The sequence below is a fragment of the Gekko japonicus genome, unplaced genomic scaffold (genome assembly GCF_001447785.1).
Source record: "Gekko japonicus isolate JY-2015 unplaced genomic scaffold, Gekko_japonicus_V1.1 scaffold409, whole genome shotgun sequence".
Taxonomy (NCBI): domain Eukaryota; kingdom Metazoa; phylum Chordata; class Lepidosauria; order Squamata; family Gekkonidae; genus Gekko; species Gekko japonicus.
Window position 1 is genome coordinate 876,657 of NW_015161963.1, and position 24,579 is coordinate 901,235.

Genomic DNA, 24,579 nt, shown 5'->3' on the forward strand with positions numbered 1-24,579 from the left:
AAGTTTGTTTCAATGCAACAGAGACAGGCAAACAGCTCCCTCTGCTTGTAGGCTGTCCTGATAAGACACATGGGTCCTGCCAAGTTCCCTGTTAGAAACCCCTGATGGTTTACCCTGTAAACTGGACACCTCTTGAATGAATGCCCAATGAATTATATGCAGAAAAGGGAAATCATAATACTTTGTCAGTACATCAGATGAAATATTTAACATCATTATCCATATCACCATTATGGTTAAATGTCCATCAGTTTCGTGTCCAGGGCAATTCATGTGACCAGACAGATCTGCAAACAGTGAAGCCCCCAGGATTCATCTCACATCTGCCAAGAAGCATTTGGTGGTCTTGGCAAGGCACTGTTCTCTCAACCTCAGCCCAATACTGCAATATGGAGAGAACAATACTAGCCTATTTGGCAGGGTTCTTCCAAAGATTACCCAGCTAATATATGAAGTGCTTGAACCCTCAGGAAATACAGTATAAATGCCAAGCATTATTATATGTGAAAACATTAAAGAGGCTGCACTGTTATAAACAAAGGCTGTTTTCTTTCCCTCTGGGCAACTTGGCTGGTTCATTTGCAGTGCGTATGGGGGGAGTTCCCAACACATTCCATTATCATTTAATTAATTTTAAATGTACAGTCAAAGAGTGATATAAATATGAAGTACTGTTATTAGTATACCTTACATGTGGCAAATTTACTGATCTTGTGAATGTCCCAGCTTGTGTCAAGATGGCAATTCACCAACTTATTTTTTCCTCAGATATACCAAGGTATGGTTTTTACATGAGCGGTGTCACTACACCTAATTTTCTCAAAAACAACTTCCCCCACCAAATTTTTAGAAACTCATATCCAATTCATGACAAAATGAGTGGTGGGATGGTTTGCAGTTTTTCTTAAACATGCGGGAAACTGCCCCTAGTATATCGCAACAAAAATTGAGCAGATAAAAGGAAACACACAATGTGGTCTGCAGAAGGTTGCCCTGGTGCAATTTTAGAGCAAGTTTATACTACAAACTTGTGGCATAACATAGAGTGTTATTCTCTCTCCCCAGGGGAACCCTGAGAACCACAGTTATGTAAGAGAGAATATGGATCCTAGCAAAAATCTTAGCACCCTCACCAATGTCTACCAAGGCGCTTCAGGACAAGCCATGACTAGTTGGTGTAACAGTGATAACCGTTTGCAGTGCAGATGTGCCCTTGAGGAAAGAAAAGTCCAGACCGGAACTCTGTAAGGTTCTTCACCTAATCCTTGGTCAGTGATTACTCACCTTCGTGTGGTACACAGTACACGGGTCCTTCATCAGTGGTGTCAAAGGAAGAGAAAGAGCCCTGAGAAGACCATGAAGGCGATGGCTGCTCTACCACAGATGGGGGCTCAATGAAGCTGCAGTTCATTGTGTTCTCCAAGTCATGATGAGCCACTGCAGGACACAAAGAGGGCTACATTTACTGTTGTGATTCCAACGGGATCATAACTGCAATGTGCTCAGAGTCACCATTCTCCATTTCTGTCCTGGTGGGTCAGATCAAGAGTCAGTGTCCTGTTTCTACTGGTAGCCAGCCAAATGCCTCCAGGAAGCTGATGACATAGGACAGGAAGGCAAATGCCCTGCCCTCCTTGTCTGACCAAGCTTCTGGTACTCAAGAGTTATACTGCCTCTGAACAGGAATGGCCCTTTACGTTACTGTTGATCTACAGATTTTCCACAATTCTGTCTAAGCCTTTCTTAAAGTTCTTTACGCTAGTAGCCTATACCACATCTTGTGGCAATAGATTTGATAATTTAAATTGCAGATCTGTGCGAAGAAATACTATTTTTCCCATCTGTTCTGACTCTAGTCACAATCGTTTTCATTGTATGACCCTGAGGTCTGTTGTAATGGAGGGAAAGTTATCTCTCTGTCCACTTTCTCAAAACCATCACCATAGGGCTAAACCACATATTGCAACAGGAAAGCCAGAAGAGGAGCATTGGAGAAGGGAGGGGTATACTTCTCCCCCCAAAGGGATGAAAGTAAGCTGGTACAGGTCAGAACAGAGTACTGTTAAAATGGTGTAAAGAGAGCCAGCGTAGTGTAGTGGTTAAGAGCAGCGGACTCTAATCTAGAGAGCTGGGTTTGATTCCCCACTCCTCCACGTGAAGCCTGCCGGGTGGCCTTGGGCCACTCCCAATTCTCTCTGAACTCTTTCAGCCCCACCTACCTCACAAGGTGCCTGGTGTGGGGAGAGGAAAGGCGATTTTAAGCTGCTATGAGACGCCGCAGGATACAGAAAGTGGGATATAGAAACCTACTGTTCTTCTTAAAGAACTGCCACGTGGTACCTCTCATCTTTCGCTTTGAGCTCCTCAAAAAAATAAGATGTTTGAATTATTTTCACCTTGCCCCGTGGTGCCACTTCCCCAACTGGAAATTCACTCCTCCTCTTTTTGGACTTTATTAAGCTTTAGGGGGAACATAAAAGACACAACCCCAGTTCAGATCAGGAGGCCCATGGCTGCCCTTTGTAGCAAAAAAATACATGGTTTGGAGTCTGCTCAGAGTTCCTCAGCATCAAATATAGTCTGGTCCTCCCTTTCCCACTTACACTAAAAAGCCCCACGTGTTTTAGCCTTTCTTGATGCAAAAGATGCTCCAGTTCCTGGATAATTTAGCCCTTTGCTACTGATCAACAATATCTTCTTTGAGATGGGATGATCAGAATTGTACAAAGTATTCCACATACAGCTGCACTGTGTTTTCTGCTGTCCTGCAATACACGCTAAGACTGTATTCCTCAAATCATGTGTACAGTTCTATAACCAAGTCTTGCAAATGCCTATGGAAATGACTAGCCCACACACCCACCCAAACTAATGCCACGCTGCTGGGGCAGGGGGAGAGAAATTCTCCAATTTAGAAAAACCTCCCTCCCTTATACACCTGAAACAATTTTTTCCCTTGCCACAGGCAGACAGCTCCCTGGATCTTGTACCAGTAACTGAATGTACAGTCATGGTTAAGAGAGGAGAAACTGGTTTATGGTTGGCATCATCTCCCAGAGTGTTACATCTACATTTATTTCACCGGGAATAAAATTAGGATGAGTGTACACACTGCAAGCTAATCCCCCTTTCAAAATGCTTCAGCTCTCAGGGAAGGGAAAGAAGGTGGCAGGGGGGGCAGCTATATTTGACTCAATTAAAACTGATTAAATATTACTGGGAATGGGGGAAGACTCTACTAAATATGACACCAGTTAGAGCCAGAGAATGGAGGGTTTGGGAGGTTCCCTCCCCCCCAATGGCTCATACCAGTGATCATTCCAGTAACAAAAAGGAGTCTTGGGGCTCCTTACATACTAACAGCAGATCCTTTTAGGGTTTTAAGATGTCATAAGACTGCCCCCGCCCCCAGCAACAGACCATCTGGGATCTGGATTCTGAGAATGGTCCACACTAAAATTCAAGGAGACCCCCCCCCCCCGCAAACTCCAGAAAATAATTCTGACAGTAGAGGGAGCCCCGACCTTACTGGCTGTGAGATAATCCCAAGGGCTCCTGGTTTTGACTTTCTTGGCAGGGATCCAAGCAGTCTGGATGGGGAGGACAGCCAGGCGTGATTGCAAGAGCAGAAGGCAAAGGCTGAAAATGTCGCTGGAGCGGGGGAGATAGGAAACGGGGCATGGGAAAACCTGGGGGCAAGAGACAGAGGCTGAGTAAGGGATGAATAGCCCAGGGAACAGGGCAGGCAGGAGACAGTTAGGGACCCAGCCAACATGGTATAATTGACAGGCGGTTGGATCCAGGCTGGTGGGGGGGGGCAAGTTCAAGTCCCTGCTCAGCTGTGAAGCCCACTGGGTGACCTTCAGCCGACTGCTGGTCCCTCAGCCCTGGGCTGTTGTGAGTATAAAATGGGAGAACCCCAAATATAGCCACCCAGAGACCCTTGGAAGAAAGGTAGGCGACAAACAGTGAGCTTGCAGTAAGAGCTTTTAGAATATCTAGATGCATGGGTGCTTGCCAAATAATAAACATAACATTATTAGGTAAAAAAAAAATAGTTGGTTGCTGCTCAGAGCCTTAAAAACCTACATGCTCTTTTCTTCTCTCCCCTATTTTTTTAAAAAATTGCACTATAAACTTCAGTACACTACACATTTATAACCCGTTCAGCTTGTCATGGTTTTTCTTAAAGACTCATGGGAACCGTAGTCTGGAGAGGGCGCTGACGTCTAGCTATTCCTAGCCCATCCATTAGGGCAAAATTACATGTCTGCTGGTTAATATGAATACAGAGGTGGAAACAGGATGGGTAGCCTTTGCAGGAAAGAATAAGCAGGCAGGGTGGTAGGAGACCATGTAGTGTCCAGACTGGCAGTTCTCTGCAGATGGCTCCCTTTCCCAGCTGCAGCCAGGCTTCTTCTTGTCTTGGAGCCCATGGGGGGATTTTTTTTAAAAAGTAGCTATGTTTTTGCAGGGGATATTCTCTCATGCAGATGCCTATTGCACCCTGCTCCCACATTAGCATTTCAAGGCAAAGACAGGGTTGGAACCCCATAACTGCATCTCAGTATGCAGAGAACTACAGTTTCCATGGGAAGAGGGAATTGATATCTCAAGCAGTTTAAAATACAGACATGGGTAAAGTAGCTTCCCAGTGTTCTCAGAGGTACACCCTCCATACAGATGGACACATGTAGCTGCCTGATACTGAAATCAGACCACTGGTCCATCAAGGTCTACTCAGGCTGGCAGCAGCTCTCTAGGGTCTCAGGCAGAGCTCTTTCACATCACCTACTACTTCAACCTTTTAATGGGGGATGCCAGGGATTGAACCTGGGACCTTCTGCATGCCAAGTAGATGCTCTACCACTGAGCCATGGCCCCACCCCAAGCAAAATCCTGTGAAATGACCTCGTCATCTTTTTTACCTAGCCAGCAAGGAGAGTCTTACCATTCTTCAGGGTAAAATGGCTGCTTGTATACAGGAAGGAGGAAGAGCAAGAGGTTCACAGACACCGGCTGAGCAGCCTTCCTTCCTTGTACCAGTCTAGCAATGAGCAGATAGATGACCTTAAAGTCATCTAACTCATATTTTGGAAATGCACTGCTTATGAACTCAGGGCAGCAATATTTTGTTTTCAAAGCCCTTGCATCTCAGGTCACGCCACTGCATGTGAGCAGAGGGCCTTTCCCTTCTGTCAACTTAAAATGTAAGAACAAAAGAACCCTGACCACGTGCAGAGTGCTAAACTATGGGCAGATGAAGGGGTTAAGTTGTCCTTGAAAGGGCAGTTTCTGTCAGAGCTCTCTCAGCTGCACCTACCTCACAGGGGGAGGGGAGGGGAAAGGAGTTTGTAAGCCGCTCTGAGACATCTTTGGGTAGTGAAGGGCGGGGTATAAGTCTAATCTCCTCCTCCTCCTCCTCTTTGAAAAGAACCACCTCACATTTAGGGTTACCAACTGCCTTTTCCTGAACCAAAAATCCCCAAATGCTTTGGCCCTTCCTCAGAGGGAAGGTGCTCCAGCACCTTAATAATTTCGATTGGTTTATCCTATACGTTTCTAACTCTACTTTAAAAAAAAAAAACAAAAATAGCCCAACAGGACTTTGAGCTTCAAATGTGCAAGGAAGCTTCCAACATGGCTTCCCAGCCCATAGCACGTTTTAGAGGGTCAGTTGTGTTGGTCTGCAGCAAAACAGAGTCACATCAAGGAGGAGGAGGAGGAGGAGGAGAAGGAGAAGAAGAGATTGGATTTATACCCCGCCCTTCACTCGAAGTTTCAGAGCATCTTACAAACTCCTTTCCCTTCCCCCCCCCCCACAACAGACACCCTGTGAGGTAGGTGGGGCTGAGAGAGCTCTTACAGAAACTGCCCTTTCAAGGACAGCTCTGACAGAACTATGGTTTGCCCAAGGTCGTTCAGCTGGTGCAAATGGAGGAGTGGGGAATCAAACCCGTTTCTCCCAGATTAGAGTCCACGCACTTAACCACTACACCAAACCAGCAAGAGTTCCAGGTATAAGCTTTTGAGAGTCAAAGCTCCCTGTGTCTTAAAAGCTTACACACTAAAACCTTCCAGGACATTCAATGGCTGACCTCAAAGCTGTTTTATTGGAAAGGAACTTCAAGAACAAAATGGACAGGGAAATAGCTGAATTACAAATTATTACAACATTTGGAACAAATACCCCACCTGGACTTAACAGGGATATTGGTTTCTCATTCAATCCTCACATATGTATTCTCACCAAGAAGGGCTATATATCTCCTATATGTTGATGTTTTTCTTTTTCTTTACTTTTTTTGGAAATAGTATATTATAATAGTGATGTAATGCAATGCAGTATCTTGTTGATCTCTGACATAACACTGTACCCCAGGAAAAGGATTTGGTCAGTCAACTCCATGTTTTAGTGAAGCAAAACATTATCACTACTCTTAACAATTAAGAATATAATTGAATATTTAATGGAATGGAATGGTAGATTCAAATGTAGTTCTCTGTTTCGGGGACAAGAAAAATACACAGCTAAGATGCTGTAAAGTTCACCTCCATGCTAGAAAGGAGATGGATGGGGTCTAAGGACTGGGATTGCCACAATTTAGGGCACATCAATCTCCAGTTCTGACGTATTTATTACCTATGTTGTTTCCCCCCCCCCCCCAGTCGAACCCAAACAGATGATAACCGGAAACCCAGCCTGTCATTCTTTTGATCTGTTAAAAAATATCTTCACTATGTTGCATTCTAATTTAACAAGACACCGCTATATATACAACTATGATATGTAATTCCATTTCATCGTCTGACAAAGTGTGCATGGCACAAGAAAGCTCACACCTTGAATAAAACTTTGTTGGTCTTAAAGGTGTCCCACTGGACTCTAAATTTGTTCTGTTGCTTCAGCCCAACACGGCTGCCCACTCTGATCTACCCTAAAACTCTTGTTGGTCTCTAAAGTGCTCCTGGACTCAAATCTAAGAGCACTCAGTAAAATCAGGTGTCAGGGCCAACTGCAGATCCGTGGCTGAATCTCACAATGTAGATACAGATGGTAACTGAAATGACACCTGAGGGGGCCAGCTTACTTCTTCAGAGCATTTAACTAAATGAGTGGGTGTTTAAACCTCTTCTTGGCATTGTTTTACTGAACAAAACTCCATCCCTTTGGCAGCTGTGTGCCCCTGGTGGTGGTAAGGAAATCTTTATTTTCTGTTATAAGGGGGAGGGGATCTGGACTGAGAAAAAGGTTAGACGACACTTCTCCCTGCTGTTCAAAAGAAGTCAGCCATCTTTCAGTTTAAAAAAATGTTGGGAGATCCAATGTGGGGGATCCGCAGCCTAATGCTTAACTTGGTCCTTGGCTGCCACAACATGCTCGGCAGAAACACCTGGGCCATGTGCTTTGGCAGCCCAGGGACGAGAAGACCCTGAACAGGAGGGCTTCTGTGCAGAGGGACTCCTCCGGGATCCAGTCCTTCCTGTAGCTGCTCCACACTCAGACATCTGGTTCTGGCTGACTCGCTGCCAAATAAATCACGCTGAGCGCCTCGGCTGTGAGAAAGCTGTGCCACTTCCTGTGGGCCTCTCGCTTTCCCCCCTCCTTGCAGGAGCAATGGTCCCTGCTCCACATTCTAAATGGCCTGCCTTGTGGGCTTACAGGCCTCGGCCCTCATTCCCTCATGTCAGAAAAGAAGTTAAATCCAGCAAACTGGGCAGGAATAAGAAACAACAGCACCCATCCTCCAGCATTTTGCCCTGCAGTTTGTCTGTAAAATGTACAGTACATAACAGTCTGGCTTGTAGGATAAGGTATTTTGGATGGCAAAAACAGAGCTCTGCAGCAGATGGAGGTTCCCAGAAAACCATACAGAATATGATTTTCATACTCCAGTATTTCATGGAGGGGGGGGGGAGAGACAGGGACACTGTTGTGTATCCTCCCCAACAGACTCTTCACAGTGTATTACAGAGCCAATTCTTGCTACCATGGTGGTAAAAAAATTGCAATAGACATGTCTATGCTTCTTAACCCAGAGGTTCTCAAACTTTCTGATGTTTGATCCCCCACTAAACTTACTGTAATGCTTCATATCTCAGTGAGAGAAAGAGCCAGAGACTTACTTTTTTTTTAATGAAGAAGAGTTGTTTTTATACCCCACTTTTCTCTACCTTAAGGAGTCTCAAAGCAGCTTACAATCATCTTCCCTTCCTCTCCCCACAACAGGCACCTTGTGAGGTAGCTGGGGGTGAGAGAGCTCTGAGACAACTGTGACTGGCCCAAAGACACCCAGCAGGCTTCATGTGGTGGAGTGAAGAATTAAACCTGGTTCGGCAGGCTTCATGTGGTGGAGTGAGGAATTAGACCAGGCTCTCCCACTCTGGGAATTCAGAGAACCTGCTTAAACTATCATTATAATACTATAGCAATTTATCAATATTTTAGGGATTTTAAAAAATAAATAAAAATGGAAACCTCTCATCTTCAGGGCAAGGACGAGGAGAAGGACTGGTCTGATGATAACAGTCCAGTCATTAAAAAGTGGGCTGGAGGTGGGTGGGACAAAGAAAACTAACAGAAATGTTATGCATGAGCAAAAAGACAACTCAAAATTGGCTTCCAGAAAAAGAGCAGTTTCAAAAGAACCAGAAAAAACCCGGGGAATAATAACAAAAAAGGGGGAAAATGAAGCAAAAACTAAAGGCACAAAAATGTGTGTGGAAATCGCAGGATAAACCAAAGCAGTATGGGTCTAGAACTGCCCCCCCCCCAAAAAAAAATGCAGAAAAATCCAATATTGACCGTGTTAGACCAGTGGTTTGGCTTGGTATAAGGCACCTTCATGTGTTCATTCTCAACACCGACTCACCTTCTCCAGATCTAAGGATGCCAGGCTGGAATCAACCAGGGCTAGGGCTTTTTCAGTGGCGGCTCCTCTCTGGTGGAACGAGCTCCCGGAGGAGATCAGGGCCCTGTGGGACCTCATGCAGTTCCACAGGGCCTGCAAGATGGAGCTGTTCCGCCAGGCGTTTAATTAGGAGCTGCCCCGGAGAGAATGCCCTGCCCCCTTGAAACCCTGAGGCAGCCTGAGTCACCTGTCTAATGTTAGACCCGGACCGTCCACCAGGACAGCATGGAAGTCGTGCGCCATCCCAGATGGAATACCAAATCGGGACAGCTGGATGTTAGCACCTTCTTAATGTCTTAATTATTAATTGGTTTATGACTTTTACTATTTATTGTTATTTCTGTAGTTTTATCTTGCTGTTAGCTGCCCTGAGCTGGGAGGGCGGGGTATAAATATAATAAATAAATAAATAAGTAAGTGTGGGAGAAGGCACAAAGCAGGGAAACAAGTGGATGCCTAGAGTAACTTGCCTGAAGGTCCCCCAAAGCGGGTGCCAGCCTGGTGTAAAGATACCAAAGGTGGGGCTGTGCATGGAAACAGGACACTGCAACATTTACAGAAGGCATCGGCAATGCTCCCTCTAAGCTGTTGAGTCTTGTGAGCAAAAATTCTACTTTGTGAGCTACTGGCATTAAAGTTGTGAGCAAGCAATTTGGCTGCTGCATAGATTAGTTTGCTCTGGAGCCCTCCCTCCTGAGCTGAGACAAAAATGTGTGAGCCGGAGGCTAAAAAACTGAGCTAGCTCATGCGAACTCAGCTTACAGGGAACACTGGGCATCGGGTATCGTCTGCCCTTCATGTAGTAGCAAGCAGCACTGCTCCCTTCCCAGATAGCTGGAGATGAAGTAGTGGCCAGAAAGAGAACGTGCTCAGACAGCTCTCTCCACTCTCACTTTTGCACAAGGCAAAATGGGAGCGGACCACTGTGACCAACCGAGATGAGCTGCGAAGGCCATACAGCTGCTCAGGCTGTGAAACTGCCACAGCTTGCCGGCAGCTGCCGTTTTGACAGGCACCTCCATCTTGGCTCTTGCAGCTAGATAGGCCCTTTCTGGCTCTGCCAAAGCCAAGGGTAACACGGCTTCTGTTTGCTCCTTCCTGCCTAGAAGAAGAGCCAGCAAAAACCCATCTCCTCACTTCCCCTTTTCCTGGGGTGGGAGGTGAGCAAGATGTTGCAAAAGTCAATTCACAGGGATTCCTGCTAAGGTATTCCTGGTGGATTAAAAGGAGCTTTTCAAATGCTTCCCCCCCCCCCCACACACACAGAATGAAAAGACTTCCTCAGCCACTGCATACACAGATTTCCTTAGCAGCGAAACAGAAAGCCTGTCCAGGAACCTGTCCCCTTGCCGCAGAGCCAGGGCAGGCAAGCAGAAGAGCTGGGTAGGACTCCGGCAAAGGCACACCACACTCCTCTCCAGGGCCAAGAGGAAAGGAGACTGGAGAGGGAGGGAGGTGGGGGAGTTATTTTTAGCTCCCAGGTGCTTGTACACCAGTCAGTTCTGCCTGCTGTAACTGAGAGAAGAAAACCTCTTTCTGTTGCCTCAGTTTAAATGCTAAGATTAGAAAAATTCACGGAAGAAGAGTCTATAGGCAGCTATATTTATAGATTCTGCAAATATCTCTAACAAAGTGTGCTCAGGAAAATAACATCGCTGACTGATTTATGTTTAATGCCATCAAGATGCAATATGTCAAGTGCATACACTACCTCATACAACCACAGATGCAACAGGTTTCCAGGTAAAACCATTCTGAACAATTCCTTCAGTGGTTGCAAAATTGAAATTATCGTATGGTGTTGTGTGTGGAATAGCCAGGAGATGGGGGGGGGGGGGGGGGTTTTTGGACTGTCTGGTGGCCTGAAGCTGTAGCTCTCTTTTGGCACCACTAGGTGGCGAGCTATGCTTACTTTTAGGCTGAGCAAGCTGTGACTTCCCTAAGGTCACTTAGCTAGCTTCGAGTGTGGAAGTGAGGAATTGAACCCGGTTCTCCAGATTAGAGTCCGCTGCCCTTAACCACTACACCAAACTGGCTCTCATCAACTGCTGCAATCTTCATCCTGAAACTTTCATGCTTCCAGATATACTTCAAGACATAATATTAGTGAACATTTTGAAAAAAAATGTTAATAGAACAGTTCTACAATTTTTTTCAAATTAATAAACTTGGTGTGGGATCAAGAGATGCCACAATACTACACAACTGAGATAAAAGCAGAGAAACAGATGTGTAAAGTGAACCAACAGATACATACCCCATTAGCAACAATTAATCTTATATATGTAAACAAGTTAAACTGCTCTCCTAATTGCTTTATCCAACTACAAACAAAACAGCAATTTGTTAAAAAGTTAATTTCATCTAAGCGGGGAGAATTCATCTGCCAGTACTATTCAAATGAAGAAATGGTTATCCGTCATTTGTAAGTTAGGAATGTCTTCTCCCTGCCATCTTTTCTACCAGCTACAATGAAGTTTTATCTCTGACTGTGACCCCCTAAGCAGAGTAACACCCTTCCAAATCCACTGAGGTCAATGGGTTTAGAAGAGTACTTCTACCTGAAATTGTCATTTTGTTTGGAAATATGGCGGACTGCCATAGATCTGCACCATTCACGTGACTCGCAATTTCACTTGTTTGTGGTCCAGTCATATGATGTGATCTCCAGCTTGTTTTTACTTCCACTGCACTATCACTGTAATTATTATACCATTAAATTTTGCAGGAAAATAGGTTGTTTTGCTGCTGGCCAGCAGCAGATTCCTTCCTTCCAGTATTTGCAGAGTTCACCATTTGCAGTCATCCCGGGGACAGACCCCCCCCCCCCAATTTGTTAAGCGGAGAGCAATCCTAAGAATCCTACTCATCTATTCAACTAGATCTATTCCCAGGAAAGTGTTCTTAGGATTGTACTGTAGAAAAATTACTGTCTTAAATGTGATAAGTATGTAGAACAAAGTGTTTTAGTAATTTGGAATAAAAAATACTATATTGATTGAAATTACCGTATCTCTGACTTCAAGGTGTATATATACCGGCTGCGTTCTAGCTGGATAGCTGCAGGAAGAATGCAAAATACCCAGTCCTCCTTTTTTTACCTCATCTTGCATGGTGTTTGGCATTCCCTTGATTGGGTGCATTGATTTGCAGTGATTTATGGGACCATATCATCTGTTAAATGTTTTCCAGCATGCTCATTAATATTGGGTCATAAAGCACCTCTGCATTTTTATGGTGGCCTAGAAACATAGCTATTCTAGGAGGATACTGTTAAGGGTATCTGATAATTTGTATGCACATTTGTAGATGACTGGGTGTAAAAAGTGCACAAGCTGGGATATGAGCTTGATGTAATTTATGCTAGCATTTTAATGTATCGATCCTGACCTATTTTCTCAACTGCTGATGCTTTTATGGCCCACTTTTATGTCTATGATTGTTTTGCACTTTTGATTTTATTGACAGGCTTTAGACACTTGTATTGGAATAGTTTTATTGCAAGAGATAAGCTTTGCTGAACTGCTTAAAAACTATTGTGCTGTATTGTGCATTGTTTAAAATGTGTATCTTTTACTTGTGCTTCAGGGAGCTTTCTAGGGAGGATTTAAGTAATCTAAATAAAGTATGTTTTTCTTGCTCTGTTGTTTGTTGAGCTAACCCAAATAATATGCCAACTTTCTATCCTTACCCTGGTTGCTGTTGATATGTTAATAGTCCACCTTTCTTCCGTGTAACTTTGGATTCCCTGCAGTTACTGACTAGACTCAGTTCCGCCTGGCTTCAGCAGAGGAGCTGCATCACGTGCCTTCCAACCCTGCCCTGTACAGAGGCAATATATCACTGAAGACCAGATGCCAGGTACAAACTCTCCAGGGCTGCCTTGAGGCATCAGGTCACCTTCTCTTGAAAAAAAGAACATTGGTCTAGATGGGCCCAAGTCTGGCACACCAAGGCAGCTTCTTTTCCTTTGCTACCAGGCCACTGGCAGCAGCCAGCCTGCTGGAAATGTACCCCTCGGACTGAAACCCCACATAAATATGGGTGTCCAAACAAACGATAATATGTGTGCTTGTCCCAGTCCTGATGGCTGTCAATAATGCTGTCAAAGAGACCAGGACCCTGGCTGCATTCGGCACATTCCATTACCCACTTGGATGAAAAGGATCATGGTAATCAAGGATGTATATACCCCAAATTATTTTTAAATTGTTTTAAAAAGCCGGACTGTGCAAAAAAATATATCCAAGGTGTATGCTTTGAAATATACAAGCTGAGCACACATATCTGCATAATTTACAGTGCCATCCTATGCAGACTTACACCCGTCTAAGCTCATTGGCTTCCATGGACTTAGAAGAGTGTAACTGTGCTTAAGGGTGGCATCATAAGCCTGCCGCTGGCAGTCTTGAAGGAAGAAGTCCTGAAACGCATCTCTAAGGATCACTGCAGGTCCAGCTCAGCCCCTTGCTTGGCCTTCTAGCAGGAGCTGCTGATTACTGCAGACATTAAGGGCTAGAAACCATTTTTAAAAAGTCATCAATAAAGTATGTTGTCGAAGGCTTTCACAGCCGGAGTTCATTAGTTGTAGATTTTCTGGGCTGTATGGCCGTGGTCTTGGCATTGTAGGACCTGAACGGATCATCTTGCCTATCCTTGCTGCAGTCATAAATATGCAGAAACTCTTCAAACCCTGGACTAGGTTGTTACTGCACATCAGTTTCTTAAAAATACAAAACTGGGGAGAGGGTCCCACAGCAGCTCCAGTCTGAGTCCTCTCCCCTCTTTCCACTGCAGTTGTGCAAGACCTCAGGCCCTCCACTGGATAATAAGAAGAACATATGGCGAGGCCTGTGCGCCAAGCAAAACAAAGGAGCCCGTGACCAAAGCATTTCATTCCAGTGAAATAACAGCCCCTCTGGCAGTCGAGCGAGGCTTTGCGGCGAGGCCTGCCTTGGAGTGTGTGTGCACAGACAGGAGAGCACACACTGGCAACGGGGTTAATTAGCTTTCTAATGTCTCGGACTGGGGTTGCCAGTGATGTCCACGAGTAGAGAACTCTTTGATAATTGCATCAAGGGCCTTTCGGGGAGGGAGGAGAGGAGAAGAGGGAGGGCAACATCTGAAAGCTGCCTTAGACTGTCACATCCTGAGTCCCTCTAGCCCAGAACTGTCTACTCTGCCTGCCTGCCTCCCTCCAAGGTCTAAGGCAGAGCCCCTTTTCGCAGCCAGTCCTGCTACTTTGAAGATGCCAAGGACAGAACGTGGAAACGTCTGCGTGCCAAGCAGATGTGCAGATGTGCCACCCCCCATCTAGAACTTTTTTTATCCTTCCCTGCTTCTTCCCAGGAATGTAGGGTGACATATATTGTTCCCTCTTCCCCATTTGTATCAGCACAATAACCCTATGAGGCAGGTTAGGCTGAGAGTTTGTGCCTTGGATCCAGATGACCATTGCTGTGGCTGGAAAGATTTCTGTCCACAGAGATTCGCTTTCTTGTCTCCCTGCTCTTGCTGCAGCCCCAGGGCACTTCAGGGGGTATTCTGGGTTGGAGCGAGAGGGGGGAAGAGAGGAAGTCATGCTCCCACTGCAGCTGGAGGGGGAGGCAAGAACACTGTGCTCTTACTGCAGCCAGGGCCTTTTAAAAATAGGATTACCCAAATGCAGGTAGGTGAGGTCCACTAAAGCCAGGATAGTTAAATGAAGCCTGCACTTTCAGATGCAGTCTATCCCTGAGTACAAGATATTTAGAGACAGAGCAACAAGGGGCAGCCATCATCTTAATGGCCTGCTCCTCAGCTTCCCAGAGCCCCCCGACTGGCAACTGTTGTGCTCCATTAGTGGGTCTGATCCATCTGGGGCAATTCTTCCATCCTTATGCAAAGATTTTTTTTGAGGGGGGGGGTGGATGAATGAGGAAACTGAATTTCTCTGCAAGGCCCTGAGTGAAGCTGTCCAAACTCACATTGTACAAGGCAGCCTCCTTCCCCACCCTCAGCTCCAGAGAAGAGAGCCACTTTCTCCCAAACAGAGGCCAAGGGGGGAGCTCTCACCGCCCCTGTTTATACAAAACCTCCGACCGGCAGCAAGCGCCAGGAAATGCTCATACACAGACCCATTCAGTCGGTGCCCATAGCCTGCTCCACTTCACAGAAAGAGTCTCTATTCTCAGGGAAAAAAGTCCCTGCCCAGTGGGCCTCTGTAAACACAGCCCTTGTTATCATTTCAGTGGGAAAATGGTCTCTGCTGCTCAAGCCACAGACTTGCAGAGGCAGTGTGGTACCACTGTGCTCCCCGCTCAATAAAGCGGGAGGCAGCTCTCAGCAGAGCCGAATATGCAGTACTCAGCCTGAATGTTTAAATGATGGGACCGTCTGGGATCAAGTTTCTAGGAGTGCTGGCCTAAATTTTTGCATATTTAATACTTTTCTGCAAAAGTTGCTGGGGTTTTTTTGGGGTGGGGTGGTCTGTAAAAAACCAACTACCTTCTGTGCCTGACCATAATAATTGATTTTCCCAATCTGTAGTTGCTGCTGCCTTGGAAATATTTTAACTTTAAAAAGGCCTTTTCCTTTTATGATCCCAGCTAATCAGCAACTGTGTACTGAATATGATGTTGCTACTGTACCATTTGGCTAATGACATTTAACTATGGGACAACATCATGGAGGGGAAATGAAAGTCTTGCAATTGCCCTCACTCCAAAAATGGAAGGGGGTATCCTTACTTTCCAAACAACAGGGTTCACCCTGTTTGCTTTGTCTAGTTTACCATCTACTGCCATTGTGAGAGGCACACATGGATATCCGTACCACACTACTATCAATATCCAAATTCTGCCCTAACTAGTCAACTAGTTGGGAGGGGGCATTATTACATGGATTGCCCTGGTAATGGAGACATTCTGTAGAAGGGTGCAAAAAATGACAGGGAAGGAGACAAAATATTTGTGAAATGCCCCCTCCCTCATTTCAGGTTAACTTTAGGCTTCAGTCTCAGGGATGAGAATGTCCTTGGCACGTGTAACAAATCTGTGCCCAGGCAACATGCATTCTAAGATCAAGGAAAGATAAATTCTGCAAGTTGAGCCAATGATCTGTATTAATGCATAATTGGACTCAAATCTTTAATGCACAATAGCTCTTCCATAATTTATTCCACCAGCATTACTTTCCCCCTAATATATTCTGGTTTTGCTGGGAGAGAGAAGACACGACTTGCTACTGCTCTGAAATCAGCCAACCACAGGAAAAGATTATTCAGCAGCTCTGCCATTTTACCAGGCGCTGCCTACACAATTTCATCCAAACGAGCAAGACACCTTCTCCCCCTTTAAAACAAAGATGACAAACTAGAGATTCATAGGAAGCTGATTTGCACACCCCATCTGGTGCCTTCCCTGTGCTCCTGCAGGCTCACAACACACAGCCTTGCCAGTAGCTAGATGGTCTGTTATTTTTTTCCCTGCTGGCCTTCTTTAAGCACACAACTCACACAGATGTTAAGCAAATGAAATGTTCCTGGCCTGGACAGAACATGGTAACAGAGGGCTCACACCTTCTGCTCTTTCTGCTAACTAGGATCCTGACAACCCTAAACTAAGCCAAGCCTGCATTGTCATGATCAGAATTCCCACTCTTCTGTCTTTAATCTGACTGATAAATGAGCATACTTCACAATCAACCCACCGGCAGTGACACAAAATTTAGTTTTACTGCTGTAGGCTGCTATATTCTTCCTGTTTTTATCATGTGGGCTGGGGCTGTTTACAAGATGGAACCAAGCTAGAGATCTCATTTAAGTACCATGCACCATTCAACTGATATCGGAAGCATCTTACCAACAACTTTGGGTAATTTCTGACGCCGAAGAGGAATCCGGGGGAGTTTCATACTGATCTGGCTGAACCTGCCACAAAGACGTCTTGGGGACTTCTTGTTGACTGGGTCCTGATTTGTGCTGCAGAGGAAGCCGAGTGTTTGGTTAGACTTCTGGCAAAAGATACAGCATGGATGCAGATTCTGTGGCGGGGATTTATGATGAAACACAATGAGATTAGGTCACACTCTGTTCCTGAAATTGGTTGTCCCTTTCTTCTCCCCTTCCACTCAAACTGCTTTTATGGACCTTCACTATATTAATTTTTTTGCTCTGATATCTGTCCACACCTCTCTCTCTCCTTGTCCGTTCTCCTTGTCTTTGCTCCCATGGGCAATGCTCCCTCTAAGCTGTGGAGTCTTGAGAGCAAAAATTCTAGTTTTGAGCAAAAATTCTAGTTGTGAGCAAAAATTTTAGTTCTAAAGCTACTGGGATTAAAGTTGTGAGCAAGCAATTTGGATACAGCATGAATTAATTTACTCTGGAGCCATCCTTCCTGAGTTAGTACAAAAATGTGTGAGCTGGAGGCTAAAAAACTGTGAGCTAGCTCACACTAACTCACCTTAGAGGAAACACTGCCCATGGGTCCCCAGGTCTCCCACAACTGCCAAATTAAATCCTTCATTCACAAAGTGCACCTTTTCCCTCTTACTACTCCCTACTAGGGGTGTGCAAAAAAATAAATAAAAAAAAAATCAGCCTGATTCAGATTCGGCAGAATCAATTTCAGCAGGCAGTAAGACTCCCGCATGTCAATTTCGGCAGTACCAGCCTACTGGGGAGTCTTTGGGCCAGCAGAATGTCAATTTCGGCCCCATTATATCCAATGGGCCATTGAAGTCAATGGTAAAAACATAGGGTATATTCTGGGGGCTGGAGGGCAGGGGGTTTAAGGGAGAGGCTCCAAACTCGTAGGGTAGCTGCTGGAGCCTCTCCCCAAGATACCCACCACGTTTCAAGAACATTGGACCAGGGGGTCAAATTCTACGGGCCCCCAAACAGGTTGTTCCCATCGCCTCCATTGTTCTCTATGGTGGGGAACCTGATGGGGGCAACCTGTTTGGGGGCCCGTAGAATTGGACCCCCTGGTCCAATGTTCTTGAAACGTAGTGGGTATCTTGGGGAGAGGCTCCAGCAGCTACCCTGTGAGTTTGAAACCTCTCCCTCAAGCCCCCTCTCCTCCAGCCCCCAGAATATACCCTATGTTTTCGCCATTGACTTCAATGGCCCATAGGATTTAATGAGGCCGAATTGCTGCCGAAATTCGGTGGCAATTCAGCGGCAAGCTGATTCAGAACAGAAAATCTGAATCAGCCCGCAGCAGCCTGAAAGGGGCCCAAATGGGACATTTTCGGGGATGCATTTGGTTCAGACAAACTGAATGCACATCCCTACTCCCTACCCACTGGAACTCTGACCTCTCTTTGGCTCTTTTTGTTAGCATATTTAAAGGCTTTTAATAACTTTCCTCTTCACTCTGGCACCCCCTCCAAACTCATCTCTACCTTTGCCTTGCGTGTCTTGCCTACTCTAGCAGATGTAATCTCTTACAGGGTAAGACTGAAGGCTGAAGGTTGTATCTCATTTGGGGGCAGGCAATCCCTACTACACAAGCCAAGAACACCTTACCAGACTAACTTGCTCAGCTCTAAGGGCCAGATGTCTGTCCAACCACCTGAGGCTCTGGCAGCACTGCTGAAACCAGCAGTGTGGGAGAAGGCAACAACCATGGCTTATGCATGTCACCGTCTCCCCGACCCACTGACTCCAGTCCCAAAGATGCTGCTGGCAGAGCTGCTGAGCTTGACTTGCTCCAAATGTATTTGACCAAGTACAGCTCTTGTTGCCCCTGCTCCCAGTTTGCTAGCACATTGACATCTACATAGGTAGATCTTGCAATGTTTTTCAGCACTGGAATCAAAGGAATTGCCTACCCCTAGTTTAGATATAGCACCCAGAAACAGCAATTAGCATCCATCTCCAGAGGAAGGAGCTGGATTACCATTCTCATTATGTCCGTTTCAATGTAATTTTTATCTGCTATGTACTGTGAGCATAACAATGGAAAGGCAGGATAGAAAACTAACAGATAGTAAACTCTATCATATAATAAAGTAATGAATCACATGACCCCTCCCTGTTGCAAGCAGCTTCACGGCACATAAGGATATGTTCCCCCAAATATGCCACCCCTAGCCTTCTCCCCACTCCCCACTCCCCCACTTGTAAGAGGATAGCTGACAGTCTGTTGGACAGCTCTTCACTCTGACTGAGAGCTGGAACGAAAAGCAGCTGGCCAGTGTCAGAACTGAGAATCCTAGCAGCACTCCCATCCACCCAGAAGCTTGGTGCCTTCCCTGGTCTTGCCTGGCTCTGTTGCCCTTCCATGCAGCCTGTTCAATGACACACACACACACACACACACCCCCGCAAAAAAAAAAATCGCTCAAGGCTTCTTGCAGCACCTGCGTTGGATTCATCATCAACACTTACTCCCGAGGTTGGTCCTTCTTGCGGCAAACACAACAGCAACACAGAAGTGACAGAAGCAGGATTAGCAGCAAGGTTAGGAGGGCCCCAGCTCCGATTACCCCCATCCGCTGGTTGGCTTCTGGAACAGAATCAAAAGCGTGCAAAGTGAGGCTCATTATGGCATGCTCCAGACTCCTGCATCCAAAGACGGGGCTGACAACTGGCAGCCTGGGAGCGTGGTGGGGGAGATGACATCGGGCCCTAGAAGGCACAAGGAGAGACGGACATGCCAGGATTTGCTAGATACTTACCCATATAGCAGTCTCCTGTTACGGGGTCACAGGAGTCCTTGTGGCAGCTGCAGGATTCTGCACAGTTCTCTCCGTACTGACCAGGTGGGCACGTCATATTGCACCTGAGGAAAGAATGGCTGGGTGAAAGGGAGAAAGAGGAGCTGCCAGGGCTTGTCCTGAGGCTACTATGTATGTGGAGAGTGAGAGTTTCTCCTTCCGTCCAAAAAAGCCCACTGTGGAGGGCCGGATCTCAACTTCCTCTAGAATACTGCATCAAACTTCTACAAAAAATCATACAAGCAAGACAATGGCATAGGTTTATAGGTAGTTCACAATTTGCACAAGTGGGGTGGGAGGGATTTTTTTTTGGGGGGGGAAGGTGAATTTGAAAGTGCTGTGTTTTCATTTTCCTGCCCAAGACTAGGAAAGATTAACAGAGAAAGAGGCCAGAGACCTGTAAGGGCTCTGAGGTTGCCTCAAGGTTCCAGAGGGAATGGCTGACACATACTTTTCCCCTTCCATATGTTGGATCCCCAAGCATCGAGAATAAATCCACGTTTTCAAGAAAAGCAAAATTTATTTCAAAGCGTTGAAGACATACTCAAACACGTTCTTTGTTAGAACTGGGGATACACAGTTAGGGCAAGCATAATAAAGGGACTTCAAATAGATACAGGTCCAATGAATAGCTTTCCCGCTGGCGGGCTAAAGAAACAGTTGCGCGCCCAGTCTATGGGAACCAGGCAGAGCATTAGTCAAAACACAGGTGCAGTACTCATGGGAAAAGCAATAGCCAAGCATTACAGCATCTTCTCCCCCACACAACCTCCAGCAGTTATCTTTTGCATTCCAACGCAGGAGCAGGATGATAGAAACCAAGCCGGGTGCAACAGGGAAAGGATATGTACACAGAGGTCACAGAAAACAGAATGGCAGCTTGCTGACATACTGCCCCCCTTAAAATACACTTACAACACACCTCCCGGGTCGGGCGGGAGATCTCCCGGGCTGGGCGGGAGACCTCCCGGTTTGTCCGGGAACCTCTTGTGGAAACTACGGATCAGGTAAGGGGCCCGAATATCCCCTTCTTCCACCCATTCGCGGTGCTGGGGACCGAAATCAACCCATTCGATAAGGTACCAGAGTTTACCACGTTTCACTTTACAATCAAGGATATCAGCGATCTCAAAATGTTCATCCCCTTCCAAAATGACAGGTGGAGGAGGAGTAACTGCTGGTCTCCAGGGAGACGGGCCAGGATCCTTCTTCAACAGGCTCATGTGAAAAACAGAATGCAGAGCACGTAAATTCTTAGGCAAAACAACATCAACCGCCACATCATTTATGACTTTACGCACTTTGAATGGACCAATGAACTTCCACCCCAATTTCCTGCTAGGCCGCAGCATCTTAATGTTCTTGGTCGAGACATACACAAGATCCCCAGGTTTCAGATCAAACCCCACCACCCTACCCTTGTCTGCCTGGGTCTTGTAAGCAGCCTTGGCTGCGTCAAGTGTTTGGCATAGCAGAGGCCATGCTTTTTGCAAGGACATACACCAGGTATCAGCATCCCCCACAGGACGTTGGCCCATCCCCTCCAAGAAAGGGAGGGGGGGACTGTCGTAACCAGATACAGCTTTATAAGGAGACATGCCTGTGGAGCTATGGACAGTATTATTATAACAATATTCAGCAAGAGGCAACAATTCACACCAATCATTCTGTTGATAATTAGTAAAACAACGCAAATATTGTTCCAGGGTCTGATTAACTCGTTCCGTTTGTCCGTCAGTTTCAGGATGATACGCGCTGCTGAGCCCTTGTTCCACCCCTAAAATGGAAAGAAGTTCCCTCCAAAATTTAGAAACAAATTGGGTCCCCCTGTCAGAAATTAATTTAGCAGGTAATTGATGAATTTTCACCACGTGAGACATAAACGATTTCGCCAACCTCTGAGCTGTAGGCAAGGAAGGAAAAGGCACAAAATGAGCTTGCTTAGAAAATAAATCAACAACCACCCAAATAACAGTGTTCCCTTTGCTCGCAGGGAGGTCAGTAATAAAGTCCATGGACACCACTTCCCACGGTCTCGATGGGGTAGGGAGTGGCTGCAGAAGACCAGGAGGCTTGCCCACTCTGGGTTTAGTCAAGGCACAGGTTTGGCAGGACCGAACAAAAGTCAAGAGGTCTTTGCGCATCTGTGGCCACCAGAACTGTCTGCGGATGAGTTGCAGAGATTTAACAAAACTCCAATGCCCTGCCAGTTTCGAACCGTGAGCAGACTCCATCACCTCCCTCCTCATTGAAATAGGCACATACAGTTTGTCTCCAGAATAAATCAGACCTTCAGGGCTACGGACACAATCAGGCAACGTTGTCAGGGAGGCATCATCCTCAACAGTCAAAGCAGACAGATATTTTTGGACCCAGGCCCCCCCCCCCACAGGGAAAAGGGAAGGCGTAGTCACATCAGAGTGTGGAATTGCCCGCGCTTGCGCCCTGGTGACCACGGCCCCCCCCAGATGGGAGGGGGAAAAAACAGAGTCCATGATGATCTCACGCTGACTGTCATGTTGTGGGAGGCGTGAAAGCGCGTCAGCCAGGGAATTAGCCGCCCCAGGGAAATGACGAAGAGTGAATCGAAACTTAGCAAAGAAGTCCGCCCAACGAAGTTGTTTAGCGTTGAGAGAACGGGGGGATTTCAGCATCTCCAAATTCTTATGGTCAGTCCAGACTTCAAATGGCAGTTGCGCCCCCTCCAACCACTGCCTCCACGTGGAGAGAGCCAGCCGAATTGCTGACGCCTCCTTTTCCCAAATCCCCCAGTTTCGTTCAGCGTCAGAAAACTTTTTAGACACAAATGCGAGGGGATGTAAACGACCATCCTCCCCCTCCTGCAAAATCGCGGCCCCCATTGCCACATCCGAGGCATCAGTTTGGACAATGAATTTCTTAGTTTCATCAGGGCGCGCCAGCACTGGCTCAGAGGTGAACATCAGTTTAAGTTTCTCAAAAGCCTCTGCGCAAGCAGGGGACCATTTAAGCGGGGCGCCTGGTTTCGTAGCATCAAACCCCTTTCCCTTGGTTTTGAGCAAATCAGTCAGGGGAAGGGCAATTTGAGCGAAATTCTGGATGAAATTTCTGTAAAAATTGGCAAATCCGAGGAACATTTGCAATTGTTTGCGGGTCCTGGGGGGCTCCCAGTCAAGTACAGCTTGAATTTTAGCAGGGTCCATTTCAACCGTCCCCCCAGAGATGCGATAGCCCAAAAAGTCAATGCATGTCTTGTGGAATTCACATTTTGACAGCTTTGCAAACAAGTGGTGTTCATAAAGTCGTTTAAGGACCTTGCGCACCAATTTAATATGCGACGGGAGGTCCTGAGAGTACAGCAACACATCATCAAGGTAAAGGACCACTCCCTTGAATAGAAACTCATGTAGGACCTCATTGATAAGGTTCATGAAGACCCCCGGAGCCCCTTGAAGGCCGAAGGGCATAACGAGGTACTCAAACTGCCCCAAAGGGGTATTAAATGCAGTCTTGCTTTCATCCCCCTCCCGGATGCGCACACGGAAATATGCATCCCGGAGGTCAAGTTTCGAGAAGATTTTGCCCTTGGTGGCCTCAGCTACCAAGTCCTTGATTAGCGGGAGGGGGTAAGCATTGGATAAAGAAACAGCATTCAGACCCCTATAATCAGTGCACAATCTGAGCCCCCCGTCTTTCTTCTTTCGGAAAAGTACAGGCGCGGCGAAAGGGGAGGAAGCCGGGCGAATGAAACCTCGGGCTAGGTTTTTATCAATAAAGTTCCGCAGTTCAACTTTCTCAGCCGGCCCCATCGCATAAATTTTACCTTTGGGCAATTTACAGTCAGGCAAAAGTTCAATAGCACAGTCAGTCGAGCGATGGGGGGGCAATTCGTTAGCTTCCTCTTCGCCAAACACTTTCGCCAAGTCTCTATACTCTCGAGGCAAAGAAGCTAACTCTTCCGGTTGCAAAGTGCCGCAGGGGAACTGCGCGGTCGGCTGGTCCCCCCACGAGTCCACCCAGCAGTGATTTACACACTTAGCCGACACAAACTTGACAACCCCTTCTTCCCACAAGATGTAAGGGTCATGGGTAAACAACCAGGGACTCCCCAGAACTAAGTCGAATTGCGATTTAGGGGTGACAATGAAGGATCTGGATTCCCAATGATCGCCCGCCCCCAGCCGCAAAGCCATAGTCTCGTGCGTACAAGGTTCCATGGGTGCCCCATCCATCTGGGTAAAAATGATGGGAGACTTCAAGGGGGCTATCCCCGCTTCCAGTGCCAACAACACTCTAGGGCTGATGAGATCCCTCCCACACCCAGAATCAATCAACGCTCTCACCCTAACGTGGGTTCCCAGGAGCGGATTCATTAATGAGACAGTCACGAAAAATAGGGAAGGGGTTTCTCTCACCACCTTGGGCGCAGCATTAGAATGGCCTTGTCGTTTTGCGCCTCTCACAACAGGCCGTTGTCGTTTTCCGCCGTTTCAGGCACCACCTCTTCTTCTGACTCGGCAGCAGACGGATCGTTCCCCTCCGAGCCTTGGGCCGCCTGCAAAGCTTTGGAGAAACGCGGTTTAGCCATTCCCTTCTTCCCCGTCAGCGGTGTCTTCGGGCTTGGAGTAGGCGGCTGTACTTTACGGCTGCCACAATCCACAGCGAAGTGCCCCTTCTCCCCGCACTTGAGACAGAGCCCCATCTTCATACGTAGTTCTCGTGCTGATTCCGACAGGCGTTGAGGCTTGGGTTTGGAGGCACCGGCAGCGGCGGGTCTGTTGGTCGTAGCAGCCAGGTCGAGTTTGATGGTGGTGAGCCGGTCTTCCGCATTTTCAGCTTCCTGGGTCCAGGCCATTAGGGAGACAGGGTTGACAGTTTTCAGAACCGTTTCTCGGATATCTGCGTTGAGACCCAAGCGATACATCTCAGCTAATATATGGTCAGGGTAGTCTCGGAGCTTTGCGGCTTGCTTGTGGAATTCCAGAGT

The 24,579-nt window shown here is 46.6% G+C and overlaps 1 protein-coding gene across 1 annotated transcript in view; it reads right to left on the reverse strand.

Moving 5' to 3' along the window:
- The window catches only part of SCARF2 (scavenger receptor class F member 2), a 69,572-nt gene that overhangs the window by 3,936 nt on the left and 41,057 nt on the right, over positions 1-24,579 (reverse strand). The window contains exons 7-10 of the mRNA XM_015429598.1: positions 19,575-19,678; positions 19,285-19,402; positions 16,754-16,872; positions 1,285-1,437 (exon numbers count right to left, since the gene is read on the reverse strand). Of these exons, the coding sequence (XP_015285084.1) occupies positions 1,285-1,437; positions 16,754-16,872; positions 19,285-19,402; positions 19,575-19,678 (494 nt within the window). The remainder of the gene's footprint in view (positions 1-1,284; positions 1,438-16,753; positions 16,873-19,284; positions 19,403-19,574; positions 19,679-24,579) is intronic.